The following is a 26,500-nucleotide window of genomic DNA, read 5'->3' as shown; positions in this document are numbered from 1 at the left end:
ATTTTAACTGATATGATATGTGATTTTTTTATTTTTTTATTTTGCCATAATAAGAAGGAGCTCGTCATGCAGCCTATTTTAAAAACCTTGGGTTGCAAACTTTCCACTAATGTTTCAGCCTCCTCATCTAGTTTTGATTGCAATCAACATGACAACTCTGTAGGAAGATTGTTTTAACAATGTCTTCATATAAATGTAAATGTGTATAAATTTAAATGTGGGGACATTTTTAGAAGCAGGCATCATGAGTGCAGATTTGCTGTGAAATTCACAGTGTCACTCATCTCAGTTCCAATGCTCAGTTTAATGTAATGTCTGGTTAAAGCAAAATCAATGATTTCATTTTAAACGCATTAGAAAATACTTGTTGAAAACATGTAAACTGTGTATGTACTGTAAGTACAGAATTGTGGCGTTAGACCGGTAATCTGTAAAACTGAAATCATGGTTCAATGAAGCACTGGAGTGGTTCTTAACATAACCCCTCCCCTACTTTACTAAAACAAAGTTACTACTAATGTTCATGCGCATGTAGCGCCAGTGTGGTTTTCTTCGTTCCCTGTGTAAGCCGAGCAAGTTTGCTACTTTCCACAAGCTCCCTTTGCTCTTTTTTTTGTCTAATAAATACTGCTTTACAATGTAGTAGTCCGATTCTGATAGATGTTTCCTACCTGACAAAAGGAGCTAGCCTACTTTAATAACATGAATCGAGGAAGTAGTCCAATTCTAATACCCATACTTTTAACTAAAGTATGATGAACTAAGTTACAGTTATTTCCTAAATTACAGAATGAGCTACTACACTTTTAATTACATTTACAGAGGAAGTAGTCCATTATGGTAGATGTTTCCCACTTGACAATATGAATACTTTTAAACACCTTTTTTTAAGTCATTTGGATTTGCATGGGCCGTTACTAAGATATTTCCATGTGGTGTTAGCCTATAAAGTGGAAACTCATGCCACTGTGTGTAATGTCAAAACATAGAGGTGTTACACAACAACATGTGCACAGGTTGGCAGGTGTGAACTGGTGCACACATTTATGTGTGCGTGTGTGTGTGTGTATGTGTGTGTCTGGAGGCCTCTGTCCTCTCTTGCCCATCTCCCCAGGCAGAAGACCCCTGTCTCGCCTGCTATTTCTCAGTCTGACAGCTGAGAGCTAGACAGCGGAACAGAAGAGGAAAGGGGGGAGTGTGGGGACAGGGTGGAAGGAAAAAGGGAGAGGCAGGGCTTAAATGTGAGAGGAGGGTGAAAAGAGAGAGAGAGAGGGCAAAGAGGTAAACATACAGAGGGAGTGGCTATCACTACATCTTCCCCTCTATGGGGACCAGGTGTTCTCCTTCTGACTGGAAAGAGGAAAAAAAGCCTCATGTGTTACTTGGCATCTGTGCACCTGCATCTGCAGGGCTGGGGGGTGAGGAGGGGCAGAGACAAGGCATCAGATAAGGTTGGTCCCTAGAGGCTACTAGCTTTGTTGTTACACCACCCTACAGCAGACCTCCATGCCCCCACCCACACCCTCTCCCTCCCCCTGTCACATCTCTTTGAAAATGAATGCCAGGCTTTGAGTCAGCAACTCAAGCGTTTTGCTTTCCTCAGACTAAACTATTCCTCTTTTTTTCCTCTAGCTGGTCAGGTATTTTCTGTTTCTGTTTTTCGCTGTTTTCTTGACAGCTAGGAACGAGACAGACATTCTCTGTTGTTTTTTGGAGCCTGTATATACCTACGCTTGCACACTTACTGTTGGTTTTGTCTTATTAAGCAGCGTTGTATTCGGCAGTCAAGTTGCAAATCCCCCCGGTTTCATGTTGCTTTTGAATTCACTTTTAACAAACTTTATAATTGAATTTGTTTTCCCCTGCATCCATAAAGGCATCCATTTGCGTGCAGGCAGCTATTGCTCTCAGTGATGTTTGTTCTTTTGTAGTAGTCATCCTGGCTCTGCAGTTAGCTTGTTTGTCTCTGTCAGCCATGTTGCGTTAACCTACCGCTGGAGGCAGAGGTCTGTCCTCCACTGGGTTCTTCCCCCCCTTGAGGTCAGGGTGTGAGTCAGAGGCCTGATTCCATCACCCCAGGTTACAAACTCACTACTTCCTGTCCAGAATATAGAACGAGAGTGGATAGTGGCTGAGGGCAAGACACTTTAGGCCCTGTGTATGTGTGTGTGTGTATTATTAAATAAACATAGTAATTGTGATCTAGACTGAAAATTGTTTGTTTTTTCCCCCGGCCTGACATATCCGGTCTTTATACTCACAATTGTCATTTTACATACAGTATGCAATCATACTGGCCACTGGCATTTGTCCTCAAATCAAAACAAAATATATTTGTCATTGTGGCAGCATATTAGCTTCAGTTACAACAACAAAACTGGCTTTGGATATTAAGATCCGGGATTTAGATATATTTTACATTTGAGGACACTTTGGATACTAAGTTATGTTAGTAAACGCTTTCATTTTTAACACCTTACACAACCAGTAGACACTCTCCAAAATTAGCTATTCAACATTCGCTGCGGACAGACAGACAGACATTTGCACACACACACACACACACACAAACACACACACACGACCGCATGCATGCTTCCGGCGTCTGTGGCTCAGGTGGTAGAGCAGTCGTCTATCATAAGGTTAGTGGGTTGAACCCTGGCCCTGCATTCCCATGTTGAAGTGTCCTTGGGCAAGACACTGAACCCCCAAATTACTCTTGATGCAGCGCCATTGCTATGTGTGAATGGTGCCTGCACTGTGTTAAGCACTTTGAGTAGGCGTTGAGACTAGAAAACTGCTTTATTGATACAGTCCATTTACATTTAAATCTAAAATGACAATACCTGGTCAACCTTATAGGTCAGTCCAACTTAAGTGAGCCTGGGCCGAAGTTTTTGTTGTTGTTGTAACTAACCCACTTCACTTTAATCAAGAGTTTGCCAGCGGGACACAGGGACTTGGCTCAGGAGTTTTAGCATTTATTCACTGATAGATAAACTGGACAGAACTGCACTGCTACGTATGGCTGGGAGATGTGGAGATAATCTAATATCACAACATTTTTTACCAAATACCTCGATACCGCAACGATATTGTAGTGTTGACTATCGGTGCTTTGACAAACCATTTACACAATGAGATTTCTTTTAAATAATCATCAGTAATGTGGATATAATGGTTAAGTCCAGAAAAAGACATCCCTTAACTGTAATGAAACCTTTAAAACCAGGAAAAAGAAAACACTTATGCCATATTACTATATCCAAAATCTAAGATGATATATAGTCTTGAATCTCAATTGCCCACCTCTACTGCTGCATTGAGCCATATTGTTACTGATAATGTCATAATCGTCGTCACTCTGTCTCTTTCTCTCACAATCACTCGCTGATGTTACACACACAACTGTCGCACAGTTATTCCTTGAAGGAGTAATTGTGTAACCCATTTCTGTTTGAAAACATCTATTAAAATACATTTAAAAACAATACAAAAAACAATTTCCTGATGCAAACGCCCGGCGCTGCAATACGCTGGCAGAAAAACCTTGTGCTCAGTACCAGACCGCTTTGGAACAAAGATATTAAGACAGATGTAGCAGTGGCCCAAGTAGTTTGGAGAAGGTCATCTTAGGAAACTGAAAAAAAGTACCTGCCTCCTATTCATGCCTCGGAACAGATAAGAAAAGCGCAGATGAGGGTAATTTTGGCTTGGATGGCTTTCTGGTACAGTCTGTCCACGCTGTTGTGGAGTTATCAGACTAAAAGATGCTGTCGACAGCATCTTCAATAAGACCTGCGAAAAAGTGTAGACAACATGAATGAAAGTACATTGTCCGTCTTTGACATTCTTCACTTTCTTTTGTGTCAATCCACAAGTTAATTAACCATGTTGGGTTTCATCTAAAACATAATTACACGTGTTTTATTATGACTTTGAAAACAGTCACATATAGAGGAGTTATTTCCAGAAGTGATACAAGGATCTAGGATGCCACTTCATGCACTCAAATTGCTGTTTAGCAACCAGTACTTATTTTGGCTGTAAGTTGGAAGGTGTGATTTTATGCTTCCATTGCTGTTTGGCAGAAGAGGATTTCAGTGAAGTCAACCTGATTCATGCTCACTCATCGTTGCTTTTAGTTTTCTTGACATCATACAGACAACCATTTGGCCCAGGTGGCAAGCACAATGTCAAATCCTGCCTTTGCTTCTGTGAAATGAAGGAAATGAACAGATGTTGGATGAAGTTTGGCGGGTGGGAAGATAACTGGCTTTCTGTTAAATGCACAGAGTATGTCTAGGTCAACGGGGCAGCGAGGTCTCGGGTCAATAGGTTGTTCCAGACCTAGCCAGCCAGCAGATAAGGAAAGAGATGGGAGGAGAAATGGGCATCTGAGCGCAGACTGTAATAGCTGTCTGCTCTGGCCTGATGAGGTAGCTGGGGAATAGAGCCCAAGGATGCCTGTGTGTGTGTGTGTGTGTGTGTGTGTGTCTGTGTGTGTGCACATGTGCGTGCGCAAGCCTTGACTGATGGGCTGGCAAGGGATAAGAAGGCAAAGGAAGAAGGAGAGCAGCATGTGCATCCAGTTTGTGTGTCTGCATGGGTGTACCATGTAGTCTGAGGAGGTGGCTGTGGTGAAAGGTGATGGGGCCGGCCTGTGTAAATGATGGCTGATGGGGTCTCTTGAAAGTCTATTTAGCCAGAGTAATGAAGTGCGTCTGCCAGGGGAAGAATATGAGGGACAGGCTCGGAGGCTCATACAGACAGCCAGGTCACCTCACTCAACCTTGTATGGAGGGAAGAGGAGAGATGGACAAAATGATTCGGTTGTAATGACTCGTATTCTCTCTGTCTGCCATGCAGGCGCCTTGATGGACAAACAGATCAGGTGACCTCAGAGCCATTGAGAGAATGTCTCCACCTGTAGGTTGTCTGGCTTGCCTTGCACAGTCAACCTGTTTGCTTATACTTTCTCCTTGAAATCTCTTATATTTCGTGTATGGAGATTCATTCTTGATTGTCCAGCCATATCCCATGGTCCATAAACGCATCTCACTCCAAATAAAGCTGGTAAGTGAACCTTGAATTTAGAATGTTTCAAATTTCAAACCATATTTTCTTTTGGCAAAGTAGTAGTTAATCAGTCAACAAAGTACTTTATCGGAGATGTATTGTGAAGTTGGTATATTTAAAAAAAAAAAGGGTATATTCTGTATTTCATTCCCCAAATATCAGAATTGTTGGCGCAGAAGCTTAGATATTGTACTGGCATCCATATTCAAACTGTGAAATCCTTACACTACATTTCATGTCGTTTAGCTGACGCTTTATCCAAAGCAACTTACAATTGCTACATTCATCAGAGGTTGCACGGCTCTGGAGGATCTAGGTTGATCTATCGCAGTGGGAATCAAAGTCAGGTCTCTTACGCTAAAGGCATGTGTCATATCCACTGCTCCATCACCACCCCAACCAACCATGCAACAGGCAGCCATTACATTACAGCTTGTATGGTAGCAAGGTAATCAGGGTGTTACATCTCGTAACAATAGGGTATTACCGGGGTAATACTATGGTAATTATACATCACATTGCATTAAATTTCATTTAGCAGACGCTTTTATCCAAAGCGACATCCAATGAGCGCATTCAACCATGAAGGTACAAACTCAGAAAATAAATAATCACATTGAAGAAGACTTCAGCTTTTACAAAGTGACACATCTAAGTTTAACATGTAGGTAAAATTTATTTTTTCATTATTTTTATCTTCTTAGAATGCAGTGGGAAGAGATGTGTGGCGGAAGATGTGTAGACTTTAAGCTGTCCTGGGAGCTTGTTGCCAGTCTTATGGTAATAACAATTAACACCATGTATGTATATCTTGAAAATATTAGGAGAGATATCGCTTTTAAACTATTTTCTTTTTAACTTTCCAAAACCAATGATCCATCATGCATGCCCACTTCACACAGCAAGTGGCCACATGGGGTAGGAAAATAGGCAGAGTTTGAATTTTCTCATTTCTCACACAACTATCAATGTCCGAATGTACAAACGAGTGGAACACTATAAATGTGTTCTGAAAATACCCCGATTGTCTCCATTTGAACAATTATTGCATCATGCCCCTCTTTCAAACGGTGCATAAGAATAGCATGGTAACAATCAGATCATCTGCTCACAATATTCAGGTTATGTCAGCTTAATCGTGTCCATAAAAAAGAGCTGATAATACTGTACTGTAGTAATACCGTTGACACTATTGACACAAGGCTGTATTTCCATTAAAAGAGGGCTAGTCAAGGAATACCACACTGTCACCCTGCTGTTACCAAGAAGATCCCCCCATTTTCCATTTAAACATACACTGGATGTTTCTGGGTAAGATTTTAATCGGAAGCCAGAAGGCCATTCAGTCACGATGGAAACCACCAGATCAGTCACATGTGCTGGTGATGTGTATCCAAAGGCTATCTTGTGATAGACACAAACAGATCGTCTCTGTTTCTAGGTTGTCAAGTGATGGGGGAATGCTGTGTCTCCCCTTTGACCCTGGGCTTTTGCTGCTTTAGATCAAGACTCCAGCGTTCTTCTTCTTCTTTGTGAGTCCATGAACTTGTGCCAGGCCATGTGTGAAGCTCACACTGGAATGAAGGGCAGGGATTGGGATGTAGGGGGATGGTGATCAGTGATTTTTTAATTCATTTTTTTTGAAGGAAATGGACTGAAAGCTAGAGTGACAAGCTTCAGAAAAGTTTTTTTGGTGCGGTATTGAGGTCAGGGAATGAGGAAAGTAGAGCAACACCATGGTGATTACATCTTGAAAGTTCATGGGATTCTTGTGGGATAGCGGGATGTCTTTTCACGAAGATTCATGTGAAATCAGTGGCCATGCTCCATGAGGACGACTGGTTCAGCACGTCTCCTCTGACTGTAACAAAGGAGTGGTTTTATTCCAAATTTACATAAATATTTTTACCCATGCTAATAGCATTGCTCTAGGGATGGGCAATGCTGGTTTATCAGTTAATTAGTTGGTCATCACTTTGGGCAAAACTGCCATTTTTTATCTATAAGATGGACTGCCATAAAAGTGTATACTATTTTTAAACATGGTCCCCAGAGGATGATTCCTACTGCCGTTGGTGATTCCCTTTTTTTCCTTAGTTCCACCAGCGGGTTGACATTTCTTGCCTTTAAATGAAATGTCTTAACAACTATTGAATGGATTGCCATGGAATTTGGTGAATCCATTATTGGTCCACAGAGGTTGAATCCTACTCTGCTTGGTGATCTCTGCCTTTATATCTTGCACCATCAGGTCAAACATTTTACTTATCCTGTGGAATATCTCAACGTCTACTTGATACATTGTCTCAATACAATTGTACAGACATTCATGGCTCCCAGAAGAGGAATTCAAAAACTTTGGTGGTCCTCTGACTTTTCATCTGGCACCACCATGAGGTTCACATTTTTTGACAGCCATGGCATTTTGTACAATAATATCCACCTTTAGGAGGAATTGTAATTGTTTTGTTTATTTTTCAATCTAGCGAGTTCAAATGTTTAATCTAGCCAATATCTTTGGTACCCATCAGTTTAAGTTGTACTTTGTGTTCAGTGCTAACTCGCCAATGTTACGTGCTAACACGCTAAGACACTAAGACCAACTGGTTAACAATTACAACTGCTTAGTAACAACATGTTAGCATTGTCCTTGTCAGCTAGCAGGCTAACATTAGCATTGTATCACATAACCTCCCGGCCCTGCTAGCTTGGCTGTAGGCTTAGTCTTGTTTTCTGATCAGTTACACACTATTACTTAAAGTGAACGCGACAAAACACACATTATAGAACTTCAATGACACTGTTTATTCATCACCACTTGACCTGTTTGTGTGCGCACTTGTGTATGTGTGCGTGAGTCCGCAAAACTTTGCGTCTCACAATGTAGTGTGTGTTTATGTCCATATTTATCTGTGTATGATTGTAAAACCGTTGATATTTAACTCAATTGTGATAGTCCCCCTTCCTGTACATGAACACATATTCTGCTAGTAAAAATACACAACAGGCCCAGACAACTCAACTGGTGTCTTCGCTACACAAAAAAAGTCCCAGCATCTGTTAACGGTGAAAAGTAACAATCAAATAAGAACATCAACTTAATCCTCGGTTGGTTAGAAAGAGGTTTGCCTTGTCGGCCGAAGCATTCCTCCTCCTTTTAATTCATACAAGTCTTGATTTTGTAGCACTTGGTATTATTAGATTGAATGACATTATGAGGTGTAGAAACTAACCAATGGTTACACAGTTTTCAGAAAAAAAGTATATTGTATATTTATATATATATATATTGTTATATATAGATTTATATTCATTTATAAGCGTTTTAAAATAGCACGGTAAACACTTTGCACACATGATAAAAACCACTGACTGTGTCTGATTGTTTATGTATAGGCCAATCGTGTCAAGGGAACCATATCCTGGTAAAGGGTCATTTCACTTTATCTGCAGTCAGCTCAGGAAGGACCTTTGGAGGTGTTACACTAGTTCAGAAATGAGCACATTCATTTGTAATATGTTATTAATAGTGTTTTCTCTCCTTTTTCTTCACAGTGTATTACTAAAATCTCCTTCCTGAAGTGGCTACACTTGAAAGAGAACACACGGGCTCCGTGTTCGGTCAGTTGGAATAATTTAGAGTCTGCACACTTTAACCACACAGATAGAACATCAGAAACCAAAAAACAAAACAAAAGAGAAGTTATATAAAGACAGTCAAGTCAAAAAACCGGAGATACAGAATTTTATAGTACTGAACATTATCTCTGCTCGTCCCCCTTTTCCTTTTTGTTGTGTGATTTTGTACCTGTACAACACCCGCTCCATCTCTCTGTCTAATAGTTGGTCCCTCGCCCAGTCTCTCCGCTGTCAGTCTCCACCCCCCGCCCCCCCACCCCCTTACACACACAGTCTCTGTACAGTTGGCTAAGTGGTGACCATAGAAATAGCTAAAGGGTTCCGTGTGACATTGGTTTGTACAGAAACATTAGTTTTTTTTCTTCTTCATGTAAACAGGCACACACAGATCTCTAGAGGCTAACTCCTCAGTCCAGAAAAAAAAGACACAACCCACCTCTGTGAGTTAATCGCTCCTTCTTCTTGTTTTAACTTCCTCTCATCCGTCTGCTGATGAATTTATAATGTTCACATGTCAAGTGCTTTTTGGGGCCCCGGTCTCAGTCCTGCTGAGAGGAATAAGGCCTTGGATCGCTCCTAAGATATCTAGTGGTTTACAGCTACTCAATATTTAGTTCTCCTCTCCTCCCTCGGCGACCACTGCCAGGGTTGTGTTACAGTTCGCCACACGAGATAAGGAAGCTTGACCAAGGTTGCTGTTGTCCGGGGTTGCTGTTTGTGTAGTTTTAACGTTGCTGTTTCCAGCATCAGTGTTGGTGGTCTAGCACAGAAACTCACGCTGTCTCCGACAGGTCCACGTGGAACGAGCTAGCAAATCCTTTTGCGGGCTGAAAAGACAGAGAAACACACTCGTTAAGACGAACGGCACCCCATCCCTTGAGATCTCTTCAGGGACGCGATCGGCTCGAAACGCCATCTCTTGAAGGATGCACGCCACAAAGGACTCTCTGTGAAGTTATTAATACACATTAAAAGCTGGTCCTTCTCGCAGTATAATGGTAAAACTAATTTGGGAATTGGGTAAAAACATGTCCATCAGTGAAGATAAATGTTCGAAATGTGGTGGCTACATAATGCATTCACAGCAAATACACAGAGCACTAATTGCTTCATTAATTATCTATAAATGGATCATTAAACATTCATAAACGCTTTATCAAGGCAACCCATGGTGATCAGAGCATAGCCATAGCCGGTATTAGCATACGGTGCTGTTTCTAAAAGTAGAACATAATGCCAATTGGTTAATAGAGCCTCCTCCTCTGGGACTATTCTCGTCTTCTTTACCGACTGACGAACAGCAGAAGTTTTTTGCCGTGGCAACCTGGCGTCAATTTATTTTTAAAAGAGCAGGAAAAAAAACAGGTGGCAAATGAAAGAAAGTCAAATGGAATATATCAATGTTGTGGTCAGAGTGAATATGGAGTGCCTTTATTCCAACCCTGCGAGGCAGACGGGATGAGCAGACACGCGGGCAGCTATATTTGGAGCGAAGCAGGCTCTAGTACCTGCAGGCTAAATACAAATCATCTTTCACATGGACCTGATGCACAAGAGGGAGATTGCTTGGCTCTGTTTAAGTTGCAAACAAGGAATGAAAAAAACAAGAACAGGTTATAGTGCTGATGGTTTACCTGAGGGACATCCCACGGTCTGCATGCAGTTTCATGGAGGATGGTGGTTAACATGGCGGTGACTTGACTGGAAATGACTTCTCTACTGAATGTGTACATCGAATCCATTCGCTACTCTTAGAGCTAATAGAATATTCATGTAATGTGGAAGCTGGGAAAGCAATTGACATGTGCAAGAAGTGTCCAGCCATCGTGTCCACATCATGCTCCTTAAGAAAACGCAAGCAGGGACACTCCATTTTATTTTAATTGATATAAAAATATTTCATTTGCTAAATGAAAGTGCCCTCATATAGTAACCTGTGTGTTGTGTCTCCTCCAACTGAAGAATCTTGACCCGAGGGTTGACAGCCCACCTCACCCACCCCGTCCTTCTTTATGTCAGGTATTGATTCACAAGCGGGCGAGTACAGAAACTCGACGCTTCCTTTTTAGCACAAAACGGACTTCAATCCTCATGAAAGAGACGAAGCGTGGGTTGTGCATTTCACCTTTGGAGCTATTCAGTAGGGAAGTCATCACGCTCAAGCTAAACTTGTTATTGAGCAAATGGGGAAAGAAAAAGATGTCCTTCGCAGCATGAAACGATCTAGCTTTCATTTCCTCTCTATATACTGGATTCACGTTTTGGAATGGAAATGTGACGTGTGCTTGTGTCGGTGACCTTTACTTATATGAGCATCAGATAAAAAAGCTTATTGGAGAGGATTTTGAGGGGAAATTTAGAGAAAGGTAGTTAAAAAGAAAAAAGAAAAAAGGGCCACAGCGGTTTACAATCTGTCCAATTTAAATTGTGTTTATTTTATAATAAGTCACATCATTACAGACAGTTTTGAGGGTTAGGATGGGGTTAGATAGAATTTTTTCAAAGTGGGTTTGGAAAAAGGGGGAGATAGCATAATAGCGTACATTTTACATTCCACAAAATAAATCATAAAAAAAAAAAAAACATAAAGCCATTTCTTTTTTTCAACTAATATATAAGAAGAAAAAGTAGATGAACAACGTAAAAAAGTCCAGATCAGATTCATCCTCCCCATCTCTAGTATCTGTACTGGACCAGACCGAAGTCGTAGGGTCCCAGGGAACTTTCATACTGATACTCACAGAGAAAGGTGGCTTTGTACGGTAGGGTCCCCCTATCATACTCTTTCCTCTCTAGCGTGCTGGAGCTGTACTGCTGCTGTTGCTGATGGAGGTGATGGTGAAGGCTGTGGTGTGACTGTGACCTTTGACCCTCCTTGCCAAAGGTGGAGAATGACCTATCGTTGGCCGAGGCGGTGGACGCGGTCACGGTGAGTTGGTCGGACAGGTTGACGGAGGAGGGTACCTCAGTGTCGGGCAGTGTGGCGTCCATCCCGGGGACGTGCAGGTTGCTGCGGTAGTCCGGCCCCTGGCGCCCGTCGGACGGCACAAAGGATGGCATCCAGCAGCGGTCCGAGTGGCCCAGGGCTTTGCACTCCTCCGTGCAGTTAGAGAACAGATCGGTGCCTGCAGAGAGGATCCACATTAGGCAAGGCAAGGCAGAGTCCAAATGCTTTACAGAAAACAAAGCCTTCAACGTTTTTAAAGGCCAAGGACCCCTAAGCTAAAAATAAAGGGAGCAGGGACACGTTACTTTATTTTGTATAAAATGTAGTTGCACATTAAGTTTGACCTACAACAAAGCTTTTTTTATGGTGCATACAATACAAAGCTCTTAAACAATTTCTTTTTGGCATATTCATATATTTTTACATCAGATTTTAATGCTAAAATGTGGCCCATTGAATTATTAAGCCTAAAGGTATCTGTGGATGGCTACCTTACCTATAGGCCAGTAAGCCTATGAGCACTGTTGGGTATATTGAAGTACATTAAAGAACAATGTTTTATCTTTACTAATAATATGTAAGATAATTGCCCCCCCCCCCCCCACAGCAACTCCGAGGACCCACTAGGGGTCCCAGAACCCCTGTTGAAGATCTCTGACAGAAGATCAGCTTGTGGAATAAACACATTGTGACAATGTGTTTGTAAGTTGCATGATAATATTAGCAGAAAACGTCACTTAATAAAATGTAAGTGTCTCTCTTTTTTTTAGTGCTGCCTATTATATTCCATTCAGTGTTCAATTTGTTCAAAAGGATGTCGGAAAGGATTTCCTTTCATTTGTTTTTAATTCAACAAGCAATTTGTCGTGTTTTAGTACTATAATACTATACTTTAATATCTGCTCATTCATATTCAACATGTATTCACGTATTTTACGTATATCGTGCAGTCCCTTGGAGTTAAAAAACAGTTGGAAGTACAAGCTAAAATAGAATAAGACGGGGATAAAATACAATAATAAAAGTTCTAGTGCAGTAACACTTAGTTTAAGAAGGGCAACATCAAAGAGATAATATAGATTGGGGGGGATGGAAGAAAGCAGGATGACGTGTGGAGAGATGGAAATGTGAATGGAAGATCACAGAGATGTAAGGAATGATAAGCAAGAGGAGATAAAAAAGAGAAGAAGGGACAATGGTGCGGATATTTGGAGTGGAAAGACAAGATGGAGGGGGAGATGGGAGAAGTTAGCGATGGTTGGCCGCATGTCGCAGGCAGAAAAAGTGCAGGAAAAGCTATTCATCACAGAGACAAGGCCAACATTGATGAAGCGGATTGTTTGTTTCCCTCCTCACCTCATTCATTTCGAAAGAAAAGTGCAAACAAGTGATGTGGGTGGTGTGAAAACATCCCCCCTCTCCCCCCCTCCCCCCCTCCCCCCCTCCCCAACATCCTCAGACTACCAATTCATTCCCAAACACCATGGGCCCTATTTTACAATCCAAACGCATGTTGTAAAGCGCCTGGTGCGTTCAGGGTGTGTCCAAATCTACTTTTGTTAGTTTGACGGCGGAAAAAAGGATCCGTGTGCCGGGCGCATGGTTCTAAAGGGCTATACTTAGTGTCCGCATTAATTCATGGGTGTGTTTTGGGCGTAACATGCACAGCACTGTCGCACTGTTGCTTGCTCTGGAGGGAACTACTAGAACTGTTGGGTCCTTGTAATTTATAGACTGTGGTCTACAGCTACTCTATCTCTAAAGTGTCTCAAGATAACTCTCGTTATGAATTGGTACTATAAATAAAACTGAATTGAATTGAATTAAACCAATCAGTGTGTCCCCTATTTCCTTTAAAAGCCAGGTGCATTCCTAACTTGGTGCATTGCTATTATGATGGCGGATTTGCACCATCGTGTTTTTATTTGTAATCTTTTGCACCTTTGTGTGCTTCTGCCCGTCCCTGTGTGTGTTTGTAATAAGCAAAATGTGTGTGCGCTGTGCATAAGCCTAGGTGCATTTTACTAATGCGCTGTTAAAATAACAACAAAATGCTGCGCTATTGACTTTAGACCAGGTTTGTGTTGGTCAATCACTTTCTGCTGCCTCAAGATAGCAATACGCCCAGAATGCACCTGAACACACCTCCCTGTAAGACCAGCACGTGGGCGCAGGACGGTCTTAAAATAGCTAACACACTTGCTACGGGCTTTGCGCCGCACTGCACAGGGTGCAAGAAGGGGCCCCAAGAGACAAAATGAGAATCCATATCCCATCGTCCTCACACACACACAGAAGAAATTATCTTTAGAAAGGGTCCACACAAAAACACCCAACAAAACCTTCACTGGCTGCTTTATCACACTATAATGTCAATATCATCTCTATACAGACTGACAGTATGTTACTGACACAGAGCTACTGCCAACAACAAAACGAAAAATATTAAATTAACATCTGAAATGATATAATAGAATAACACACACAGTCACGCAAACACACAGCATGAAAGAGGTACGCGTTATGTTAATTACTTTCCCTTTTTAGAAAGAATAAAGAGAGGAGGACGTGTGGGGGGGGGGCGTATGAGAGAGATTATAAAAGAGAAGAGTAAGGAACAAGAGACATGAACGGAGTCATCTCTGTAATGAGACTCTGCAGCCAGTCTAGGCGTGCGTGTGCAGATTGGATTTGTATTTTTTATTTTTTTCAGTTTTCCAGGGAAGCCATGTGGGATAGCGTTGGAATGGTGGGATCAAAGCAGGGGACGGGCAGTTTAGGGTGACTGGAGGAATGCGATACATCAGCAGAGAGAAGCCCAAACACAGAGAGCAGACCATCTGTAATTCCCTGATGGCTGAGAAGGGCTTCGGATCAAAGGCTCCACTTACACAAATCTATCCTACCGATCCTCTCCACTGATAGGGCCACCGTTCGTCTGTTACTAAAAGCAGGCATGCTCCCAAACAAGGTGATGCAAGCATAGACATATCACTAGAGATTGGGCCACAGAGAAATATATATACTGTATATACACAGAGACTATAAATACAAAACAACAACCCCAATGAAGTAATATATTTACGTAATGTTATGTACCATATCCGAAGAAATATTGAAGGAAATTAAAAAAAAGCATTTCCATGTCCGGTCCATGTTCTCCCTTTAGTTATGTTTGTTCTGTCAGATTGGATTCTCCTGCTCTAAAGGTCTGTGCATTTCAGACACGCTCCTGGAATATGACGCCGACTGAACAAGTCTTTAAAGACAAACAAAAATAGTTGTATTGCAAACGTCATCATTGTTGTAAGATCATATCAACTGGTCTTCATAGGACAACTAGACAAGGCAATATACAGTATACATGTGGATTGTATGATATGCTCATAGAGTATGAGCTGCAATCATTTCTAACAGTGCACCTAAGCTTGAACAACCCTGGAGCTTAAACTGCTCTGCATGTTTTTGAATACAAAAAATATGAAATGTTATGTTTATTTTTAGTCCCAGTTAATATTCTCCTTATCATGGAGTAGAAGATCGGCCGAGAATAAAACACAGAGCTCCTTGTAGTTCAGGTGCACATACAGCTATCTACCGTCTCAATCAAGGAAACTAAACGGTTTAAGCAGGATTAGTGTATTACACTATAAATACATCAATACATATTCAAAATAAAAGTTGTTTTTTTCTAGTTTCCTTTAACCCTCATGTTGTCCTCGGGTCAAATTGACCCATTTTCCTGTATCAATGTTCTTTTTTCTTTTCAACTACCTATTACTACTATTGTAATTACCCCAAAAAACATGATTGATTCCCCATAACACTCTTTGGCAAGTACAAATTTCTACTTTCATTAATTTTGGGGTGATTTATTCAATTTTATAGCGTTTGAAAAAAACATATTAAAGAGGTTTTGAAATAGTATTGAGTAAAAGTTGACATATCCCAGTCTGTGATTATCCATCAACAGCCATTCCTTTAATTGTAGTCTAAATAATTCCTAATTTCTGCTTTTCTAACTCAAACATTGGGTATAATTTTTCTATTGACCATACATTCCAAAAATGCCTGTAAAACTGAAAGTTCAGTGTTGAAAACAAACAAAAACCAACAAAACAAAAACCAACAAAACTTTTCAACAAAAGTGTTGACTTTCAAATTTGATGGGAGACCAAACAAGGGTTAACTATTATGGAAAGTGCATTAAACAACTGTATCATAATTTATTATGTAATTCTGTAACTGGAGAACAGCGTAACATTAAGATATGTATTCAATTATGATTATTTTTTACCAGTAAAACATCAGAGGAAGTAGGGAGTATACATATTTTTGTCTTGGGCTTTTCTGGTGTTTTTTACTGGTCGTCCCGCTAAAAAACCAAAGATGCACCCTTGGAACTAGGCTTCGGACAATTAAAGGAAAGGAAATCGGCAGAACAATGGCAAGCTGAAAGTGTTTGTCTGAAACTAAAGAAAATCTGGAAAGGCTTTCTAAATATAGTCCAGTACCGGAACAGCCACCGCACAAAAAGACACACATCACATCCATAGCTTTGACTTATATATATATGATATAAAATGAATAGTTATACCGGCTAATGTCATCCAGTGCACATGTAACTACCACACGCTATTGACAACAGCACTGTTGACACATGGTCTGTGGCTGAGTCAATAGTTTTGGCTTTGTGTGCATTGTGTGGATCTAACTGGGTTGCAAATGCAGGCCTCACAGGAAGTGAGACAGGCAACATAGACTGTGGCCAGAGAGCCAGCGGGGACACCATGCTCACAGACCAGGGACAGCCAGGGCCAAACAGACGGGGGAGTCGCAGATTTCACAGACAGACATAGACAGCAGGCAGGATGGGCAGCAAGACCGCAGGAACCATAAGGAAGCAGAGGGGAGACCCGGGCGATAGCAGATGGGATGAGCAATGGCCAGAAAAGACAGGGTGAGACCCGGGAATTGCAGATAGGGACAGGCGAGGGGTTAGAGAGAGGTGGGCAGAAAGGGAGAGGACTTCAAATACTGAAAATAAGGAAATCTCCAAAAGATTAGCAGTCATGTACTTTAACCCCATCACATGGAAATATAATAGCTAGGGATGTCAAAATGAAGGCAAATAAAAATCTGACAAGTCCTCACAGCAGCATTCTGGGATAGGAGAAAAACGTCCTCTGGTTTATTGGCATTTCTTTACACCAATCACAATTGTCTTTGGCGCCCGGCGGAGCAACGGTGCCGCTGCAAAATAGTCTCAGGAAGGAACTTGTCTTGGTGGAACAAAAGTAGTTTTAGTCGTGATTGGACTCAACTCTGATTGGACAGATTGAACAATTGGACAGTCTAGCTAGCTGTCTGGATTTACCCTGCAGAGATCTGCAGGGTAAATCCTGCAGGTGTGACTGGTTTTGCAGGTAACCATAGTCCTCATGAATCCACCGGAGGTTAGAACGCCAGCACAAAGACAGGACATCTGGCCAAATTGAGGGACATGAGGGACATTCGGCGGAATTTCTGTCAAAACCTGAACAATCCCGGAAATGAACCGTCGTCGATATAGACTAAACTCTATTTCACCACCACTAATAAAAGTGATTAATGCATTCGTAGAGCTGGACATTGTATAGATATTATATGGATATTGTGATATGAGACTAGATTTTGGCTTAGATTTTGGATATTTATGGCTTAAGTGGTGGCTTCCACTGGTTTTTAAAGTTGAATTACAGTAAAGTGATGACATATTCTGAACTTACCAGACTGTTGTAACTGTTCCATTATTTGCCTTTACCCACTTAGTCATTACATCCACATTACTGATGATTATTTATCAAAAATGTCATTGTGTAAATGGTTTGTGAAAGCACCGATAGTCAACACTACAATATTGTTATTGCGGTATCGATATCCAGGTCTTTGGTCATAAATATTGTGACATTTAATTTTCTCCATATCGCCCAGCCCTATGCACACGTGTTCTATGATTGGGTCTCAGTGTTAGGGTTTATAGGGTGGATAAAGGGGCGGCTGTGGCTCAGTGGTAGAGCGGTTGCCTGCCAATCGGAAGGTTGGTGGTTCGATCCCCGCCCCTGCAGTCATTGTTGAAGTGTCCTTGGGCAAGACCCTGAACCCCGAGTTGCCCCCGGTGCTGCGCATCGGAGTGTGAATGTGTGTGAATGTTTATCTGATGAGCAGGTGGCACCTTGTATGGCAGCCCCGGCCACAGTGTATGAATGTGTGTGAATGGTGAATGTTTGATGGAAAAGCGCTTTGAGCTGTTATTAAGACTGGAAAAGCGCTATATAAATACAGTACATTTACATAAAGAGATGGATGAAGAAAAAGGTCTTTTGAATAGCAAGGTAAATCTTAAAGCCCTTCCACACGGTTCTCTCCACACTCTTTGCATATACGTCCATGTCAATTCAGTCTGATCTACAACTTCAAAAACGTTTGAAAAAATGTGTGATTTGTTTGCAATTTATCACATGTAAACTATAGACAATCATGTGATTAGTTGTGATTATATGTTTTAATCACTTGAAAGCCCTAATAATAGTTACAGTATGTAACTCTTTAGGGCCATTTGGGGATTGAGGCTATCCTGGTTTAATAATGAATAAGAATAAACGTGGAGAATGTGAGAAAAATGTAATACTATGCTTAAACTTTGATAGAGTTAATTATATCAGCCGAGGATTATCGGCCCATCTGATTTCCCTGTGGGATCAATGGAGCCTGTACAACCTGCTTTCAAGCTGTTCTGGGTAATTTAAGGCAAAACAGCTGGATATAAGGTGTGGCAGCTTCTTTCTTTTTTTTTTTGTTGAACATTTTTTGTGTGATTCAGCAATTTTTCAATATGTCTGTTTGCTCTGTTAACCTGTGTCTCGTCTGGCTGACCCACAGAATCAGCAGCAGTCAGTGCTTTGGCTGTTTTTATCCCCAGCTAGCACTGTCAAGAGCAGCTCTGCATAGGACTGCTCGATTGTGAACAAAGAAATCGTAATCAGTTATTTTGCTCAATATTTGAAATCACGATTCTCCAACATGATCACTCGTCGACTTTTGGAAAGACAATCATTGAACTTCAGAAAACAGCAACAGCAAAAACACCTTGAACTTTGTACGTCCGCCATTTAATTCAGAACACGAGACATAGTAAGACTTGCAAAACGTACCGCGCAAAATAATTGATTGCGATTCAATTTTGGATTTGTTGCGCAGCCCTAGCTCTGTACTCGGGCTGTGATCATGTTGAAAACAGTCTCTAGATTCCATTTAACTACATCTTCAGATTTTGAGTGGCGTTAACTTGCACACACCCTTGGATTGACCCCTGGAATCTAATGTATATTTATGTCTGTCTTTCTGTTTGAAATTTCAATTGCCTTGGGGGAGTCCTCCCAAAAGGATCAATAAAGAGAAGTCTAAGTCTAAGTCTAAGTCTAAAGGTTGGGGGCATATAAATCACAGTATTTCTCTTAATGCCCACCTTACAGTCAGCCTCTAATCTTTAGCAATTTAATGGACTTCTGACAAATTAATTTCCTCCTCAGACACAAGAGGATGTTGACCTCAGGCCTTACAATCTTTGCTGTGCTTGGTTGCCACAATGCATACACTCCTACATGCACAAACAATTCAGCTGAAAGACTGAAGCACATACTGATAAAGATAGTAAATGATGAAGGATTAAGAGAAAGCGCAGTTTGTTCCATGTTTCTCATATCTTATGGTATTATTAAGCAGTCACAAGGGCGTATTGTTCTCTGGAGATAATGTATAAATATAGTCGGCAGCAGTCACTGTTCCCTGTGTGTCAGGCTCGGAGAAACTCTTGTCACTAGCTTCCAAACTACTCTGTGTGTTTTTCCATCTGCCGACTGACTCAGAACCGCGAAAGAACCGCGACATCAACACGTATGTTTGCAAACACACGCGCTTAAAAATACTCTTCTTAACGCAGAGATATGTAAATGTACAAGTACACAGACAGACAGGCCACGCGCACATGACACCCAGTGGCTGTTGATTCCCGTGAAGCACCTTTTCTTCCTTGGGCAGAAAGCAAAACAACAACCAAAACAGTGACTGGCAATGACAGGCCCTGCCAGCAGTCCTATCTCTCATCATGACCTCATCAGGCAGGAAGCACAGACACACACACACACACACACACACACATATATACATACATACAAGCACACCCGCACACACACACACACACACACACACACACACACCCACACACACACACACAAATATGCATACATACAAACACACCCGCACACACACACACTCTCAAACACAAACACACACACACACACACACACGCACACGCACACGCACACACACAAAAACATACACACAAACATATGCATACACACGCACACCAACGCAGGCGTACACACACACCCGCGCAAACACACCCACACAAAAACACACTCTCAAGCACACACACGCATGCACGTACACACATACACACACACATGCACACACAGGGGGATGTATACAACGCTACGCAATGCAAACAAAATCCAGATGCTAATAAGCAATCAGCACCTTTTTTTCTGAGTGTTTCCGAAATCCCACGCCGTGATTTGACTAATTGCGTTGCCTGACATACATCCAGCAACAGGGAGTGGGGAAACGAAGGAAAACAGATCCTGGGAAAACACCAGCCCCATGTCTGATTTCACTCGGTGGGTCTGTTCTGTATCTGCTGCATGCAGGTCTGTCTAACACTCTCTCTCTTTTTCCTTCTCGCTGTGTCTCTGTGTCTTGTTATTTAATCCTCTCTGCCCGTTTCTTCTTCAAACATTCCTTGTTCCCCAGGTAAAGGGTGTCTTCTATCTATACCTCTGTTTTCATCTTGTCCTCCATTGTTCCGGAGAGAATACAGACACAACATGTCAACATTTGGACAGCAGTTCAGAACGGCAGGGGAGCAGCAGTGCTTCCTCACACAGGTGGGCCAGTGGGGATGTGATGAGTGAACCAGAGACTTCCCTGGGCCAGAACAGAGCGAGAGGGCTCCCCCCATAGAAAGTATTGACAGTCTCTGATAGGCAGCTACCATTTTGTATCAGATCGGTGCATAAACTCCAGTACTTCAATGCTGATAACAGCATTTAAAGCTGTATCAGAGATTTTCCAGTACTGGATCAGTATCAAAACATCTCTTAAAAAACTAATCATTCTGGTAAATGGTATGTATGTAAATGTATAAGTTTTAGACTTATATTGTGAAAGATTACAGCAGAAGGTGTGGCTATGTGGGTATGCGTTGGCTTTGTCAAGGTTGAATGATTGCCGTCTTGGTCCTGACTAGGGAGCCTCCGGGTTGTTTAAAAAGTACAGGTGCAACGTGATTGGCTGACATTTGCGGTGCAAAAGCTCAGCAAATTCAACCTTCTTTTGAAAATAGTTTGGCCGCTTTTAGCGGTGTAATATTTGCTTCCTCTGTGACAGTACAAATTATAAAAACAATACTGAAAAAGGAGATGGGGGTGGCAGTAGCTCAGTTTGTAGGGAGTTGGGTTGGGAAGGGGGGGTCGCTGGTTAAAGTCCACATACAGAACAGAAGTATGGTGGTGGACTGGTAGCTGGAGAGGTGCCAGTCACATATCTCCATTTAGTGCATGTATAGGTACTGAGCATTCAAGCATGTGTGTTATAGCAACAGTGTAAATTGTAATTTCCCCTTTTGGGATTAATAAAGAATACATAATATTATTTTTGACATGTGAATTAATCGTTAACTAAAGGCTTTAATTTGAGCCGAGTGACATTACTGCAGTACTATGTAAGACGAGGCAACACAAGGGACAATGAGACAGGTACATTATATCTTGGCCTCTTACATTGTTCTGTAGGACGTTTAGCATTGCAGCCTTGTTGGAGCAGATGTTCACTGTTTGTTCTGGGCATAGAGGATGATATGTGTATTACTCATGGCCAAGTTACTTACAGTTGAACATGAGGCTTAGAGCCTCATGCTCACTGAATATCCAAGGCCAGGTTGACACGATGACAATACATCTTTTTCCCTTTTTTGTGTTATGTTTTCAGCAGATTTGACTTGCAGCCAAGAAGGCTTGAGTCCTTTTTTATTTTTATTATTCATTTCAGGGTTGGGAACACTCAATTTGCCATTGACTTCCCTCAGAGAGCACAGCCTATTCACACCAAGAACACATTCATCAAGCCACTGGACATGATGTTTCACTATATTGATCATCATTGCATTCCAAGTTCTTATTTTGGTTTTGATTGGTTTGCACACAGAACTCAGTAAGTCGAAGCGAATCCACTCTTCCATCAAACTTAATTGTGTAAAAAAAGGTCATGGGAAAAAAAATGTTTATATGCTTAGTTTAAGATGAGAGAGAGAATTTGTCAGGCTGGTCAGTTGGTTAATCAACTCGATTGGTCTCTTCCTTTCCCTGCTATGACTTGTATTGATATTCAGTCAGATGTTGAAGCAGTGGTGACATCACCATATACAGACTCAAAATGTTTTAACAAGGCATTTTTTCATCCTATTTGCTGTAATAGATTTGTACTTTTTCATGTCACATTGAAATGCTTCCCTCTTCTTTGTGTTACTCTCTGGTGGTGGGCTTTCGGAGAGTAAATGGACTTTTCTCTGCTTTTAACAATATCTCCCACTTAAGAGTTTGTGCATTGCAAGTGTTCTGGTTTCATTACTCTTTAATGAATAAGGGCATCATTCTTTGAGTTCATTTCTAAACATTTGTGGTTCCTGCTACTCAAATGCAAGGATTCGCGGCTCTTCTGTCTCTTATATGCTGTAGCGAACTGGATATATTTGGTTTTGCACCGTTGGTGGAACAACACAAGCAATTTTGACACATTACTTTCAACTCTGGGTAGCATTTCATTTCTAGGAACTATTTTCGGATACAACACGATTGGTGGAGAAAATAATCTGCACACGAATACATGATAAAACAAGCGCTAGGTGCAGCCCGAGTCTGACAAAACTCTTTTCACAACAGAACTGAAGATCTTTTCTTGACTGAGAGGTGAGGTCTAATAACTGACCTCTGTATCACTATGTATGCCTTCAGCCTTTTTTCAGCTACTTCTTCTTCTAGATCAGCAAGGTCTCTGTATTTTTTTTCCATTATGTGAGCTTTTGAAATAGACCTTAGACACGATTGTTGGGTCTCATGGATCATAGACAACTGGGTTCACAGCCTCTGGTTTTTCAGTATCTAGAGTCTGAGAGGAGGGTGTTTTCAAAACCCTGTGTGCTAAATTCCTCTGACAGCTCAGTGACATGGGAAACTGCTACAAGGTGCCGCCACTAATTCATAATCAGCCATCTAATACACCGTTGCCACAGTGATTTAATTGTCCCATTTGTCACGGCTGTTGTTCTCACCAAAACAAACGTCACGATAACGATCATTTCCAGTCTCCCGCCCGTCACGCCGCCTTCCACAGCTGATCGAACGTTTCTGAGATGCCAAATTTTTTCACTGATGAATATTTAATCCCCTTTTAATTTGTCACCTTTTTTTCTTTTTTTTCCGCTTGCTCACGCTTGCCGCCATCTCCTATTAGGATAATGAAAGAAATAATGAAGAGAACAGTGTCTTATTTGGATCAAAGAACCTAAAAAAAGAAGAAAATCTAAAAAGATGTGTGAGGAGTTGTGGTGGTTAATCAATAGTGTTTTGGCTTCGGACACGGTGGAGCCTCACTCAGACATGCTGCTCTCAGAAAAGAAAAACATTTGCCACTTTTTTAAAGGTATCCGGGTGGTGCCCCAGGCTCTCAGGCCGTGTCTCTTTGATTTAAAACCACGTCAGGAGACCTAATTTCTAAAGTGTCGGCCGAGCGGAAAGCTAGGGCAGGTGTAGTGGATGATATGCCACCTGGAAATGGTTTTCCCTTGATTTTGAAGTATTCCCGGCGCACCAAAAGGGAGAATATGTGCCGCACGGTCCCGTGAGGAAACCTTGCCTCTGACCCTCCTTTGATAATTGCTATGCAAAGGTTCTGGAAATGAATTACTGATCAGCCGAGTGTTGCGGAGAGGCAACGTGTGGGGGAGACAGAATGAAGGATGAGACTGGAAGAGAATGTTTGTGTGTGTGTGTGTGTGTGTGTGTGTGTGTGTGTGTGTGTGTGTGTGTGCGCGCATGCAAAGGGATTTGCTTATGCACACAAACGCTGCAGACATGCATAACAAACACGTGGGCTACGCATGGTACAGTATATAGAATGTATATATAGTATAGCACTATGCTCATGAAGATAAAACTCATAAAGGCACACAATAACTTCCACATTATGCAACCTATGTGAGACGATCTATAATATACACATCATATTATAAGCAATGGGTATGCCTATGTAGATGCCACATGCACCTGGCAGAGTGCCAAGCACTACCTACCACTCTCTCTTCATTTAAAATGGAATCTGATTTAAGCTTTCCAGGGCACCGCCTCGAAAGGAAAACTCCTTTTCAATTCAGACTACATCACCTAGCTTTGTTTTCTCCTACACAAAGCACACAAAAGCGGATTACGCACAGGTATCGTGCATCCACCTACATATTAAATCAGACAATGGCATACCTCTAAACACACACACACACACACAAGTACACTCCATCTGGTTTTGTTGTTTACAGAAGTCTGTGAAGGGACACTCAAGTGTCCCTCTTTCCAAATACCGTGTGATATAACCTCCCATGGAGTGGTAAGCTGTTCTCTTCTAAATCCAACATGAGGAACAAATGTTGGTTTCCTCGTAGAGAGTACGGAGGACGGAACCAACTGGGTACACTCCCAGGCCGGTGCCAAGTGAGCATTCTCTTAGCCAAATTAAGCCAAGGAAACGGACTGTTGGTCTAAACTGTAAATGGGATCCTGGCAAAGCTGCAAGAAGGAATTTCAAGGCAGTACTCGGCATAGGAATGAGTTTGAAGTACAGTCATGTCAGGGCTTATCCTTCCTCACTGAAGGTACTGTAGGTTAAGATGCATTTTGCATATGTATACAACATGTTTCTTGCTATACTCTTCTGTGTCTCTATATCTGGCCTTTTGAATACAGTATATGTTGTATTATTGATTATTAGAGCTGTTAAAATTAACGCAATAATACAGAGTTGACGCAAATTCCTTTAATCATATTTTATTATATTACCTTTTTAAGACGATAGTTTTGGCATTTGGAGGCCTTTATCTGTGACAGAAAAGCTTTAGACATGAAAGGGTTGGTTAGTCTAAAGAGAGGCTTGTAACTCATCGATCATTACAAAGCAGCTCAAGACTACCCCCCCCCCCCCACAAAAAAAATAATCCAGAAACAGAGCTCCTTGAGCAGAAATGGATGAAAAAAAGAACGTTTGAATGGCAAGTTGAGTCTCAAAGCCCTTCCAGATGGCTCTTTCCACAAGACTTAAGTTCTTTCCATATACTGTCCATGTGAATGACTGAGTTACCACTAGAGTCCAGTCTCATAGAGCATATGGGCAATAAAAACTTTCAAAAGAAAACCTTTTAAAGTGCGTTTCGAAAAGATACGAAATTAGAGATTGCGAGATAACTATGGGCAATCATGTGATTAATCGTGATTAAACACTTGAATAGATTGACAGCCCTAATGAACAGTAATTATCATTGTTAGTCCTGATTAAAAATGAACAAGTGAGCCTGAGGATGTTTCCCAGTTCCCAGTCCAGACTGACCCTCCCCCCCGCAACCAGCGAGGGCCAGGTGGTGGCCCTGCCACTGCTGCATATTGGCTGTCTATTTGGGCTCAGTTCATTAATAATGTCAACCACTGTGGCGCATGATGAGGACCGTTGGCTATCCTACAACACCTATCTCATCTGCTCTATTTGTATTCCCAGCACTGGTATGATATTTGGCCGGCTCCGGTCTAGACAGGGGTCTTACACAAGCCGTGTGGAACAATCCCGCCGAAGAAAAGGGCAATTCAATATGAAATGAGATTTTGTATTGCTCCACATTTTACCTGACTCCACTTTGATCAATAAACAGGTACTTATCTAATAGAACTTTAGAGAGAACAAGGCGAGGCTTATGATAAGACCTAAAGCCTTGTCTTAAAACGCTACTGCACTGGAGAATGTAGGAGAGCAAGAGAGAGAGAGAGAGAGAAAGAGAGAGAGAGAGAGAGAGAAGGGAAATGTTCCCTAAGTCCAACATGTTGTTTGCCTTGACTTATGCCAAAGCTACAAATATTTGGCCAGCAAAAAAAACAAAGAATGCAAAAGCTGCTACTGCCCCCGATCAGCTGAATCTACATCCAACAAAGGCAGTGCAATACTCGGACTGCGAGGCTGATTGAAACGCATCTCATTATATTAATTTAGCCCCCATGCCTTATCCTTTCCCTTGAGTGAACCTATTGATTTGTGCCACTAAAGGCCTCGAACTGCCTCGCTCCAACTCGCAATCCTTTCAGCCCCGCTCAGTGTTGGAAACGAGAGAACGAGAGCAGCGAGAGGCAGAGAAAGAAAAGAGAATTACCCAAATATTCCTCCCTTTCACCCGGGTGTGAAATACAATCAGCACCTCTGGGGGCCGGCTCATGCCAGCCAGCCAGCCAGCAACAACAGAGCTCGGGCCTTTGCACACACTCTCAAATTAAGGAAATTAAAAGTCACTGGTCCGCACCAACGATTCAGCATTATCCCATTCACTATTGCAAACACACAATATGGAAACAGAGGTTTAAAGCATGTGTGTGTGTGTGTGTGTGTGGGAGCACTGCAATTACAGTGTAATTATGTGATGTGATGTTGGGAGGG

The 26,500-nt window shown here is 41.7% G+C and overlaps 1 protein-coding gene and 1 long non-coding RNA gene across 7 annotated transcripts in view; one reads left to right on the top strand and one right to left on the bottom strand.

Moving 5' to 3' along the window:
* The window catches only part of LOC117936915, a 672,281-nt gene that overhangs the window by 433,842 nt on the left and 211,939 nt on the right, over positions 1–26,500 (top strand). The gene's annotated exons all lie outside the window — the stretch shown is intronic.
* pcdh10a (protocadherin 10a) overlaps positions 9,081–26,500 on the bottom strand; it is a 23,116-nt gene continuing 5,696 nt past the window's right edge. Inside the window, exons 4-5 of one of the 6 annotated variants that reach the window (XM_034860377.1) lie at positions 11,683–11,840; positions 9,081–9,545 (exon numbers count right to left, since the gene is read on the bottom strand). In XM_034860377.1, coding sequence (XP_034716268.1) covers positions 9,492–9,545; positions 11,683–11,840 — 212 coding nt within the window. In that variant the 3' untranslated portion in view covers positions 9,081–9,491. Of the gene's footprint in view, positions 9,546–11,132; positions 11,844–26,500 lie in introns of those variants that run through there. The other 5 variants (XM_034860389.1, XM_034860361.1, XM_034860370.1 and 2 more) reach the window with 5 other exon arrangements.

Source organism: Etheostoma cragini, chromosome 2, assembly GCF_013103735.1.
Source record: "Etheostoma cragini isolate CJK2018 chromosome 2, CSU_Ecrag_1.0, whole genome shotgun sequence".
Lineage (NCBI taxonomy): Eukaryota > Metazoa > Chordata > Actinopteri > Perciformes > Percidae > Etheostoma > Etheostoma cragini.
The sequence above is the reverse complement of the archived record's forward strand: the minus strand, read 5'-3'. Positions and strand labels throughout refer to the sequence as shown.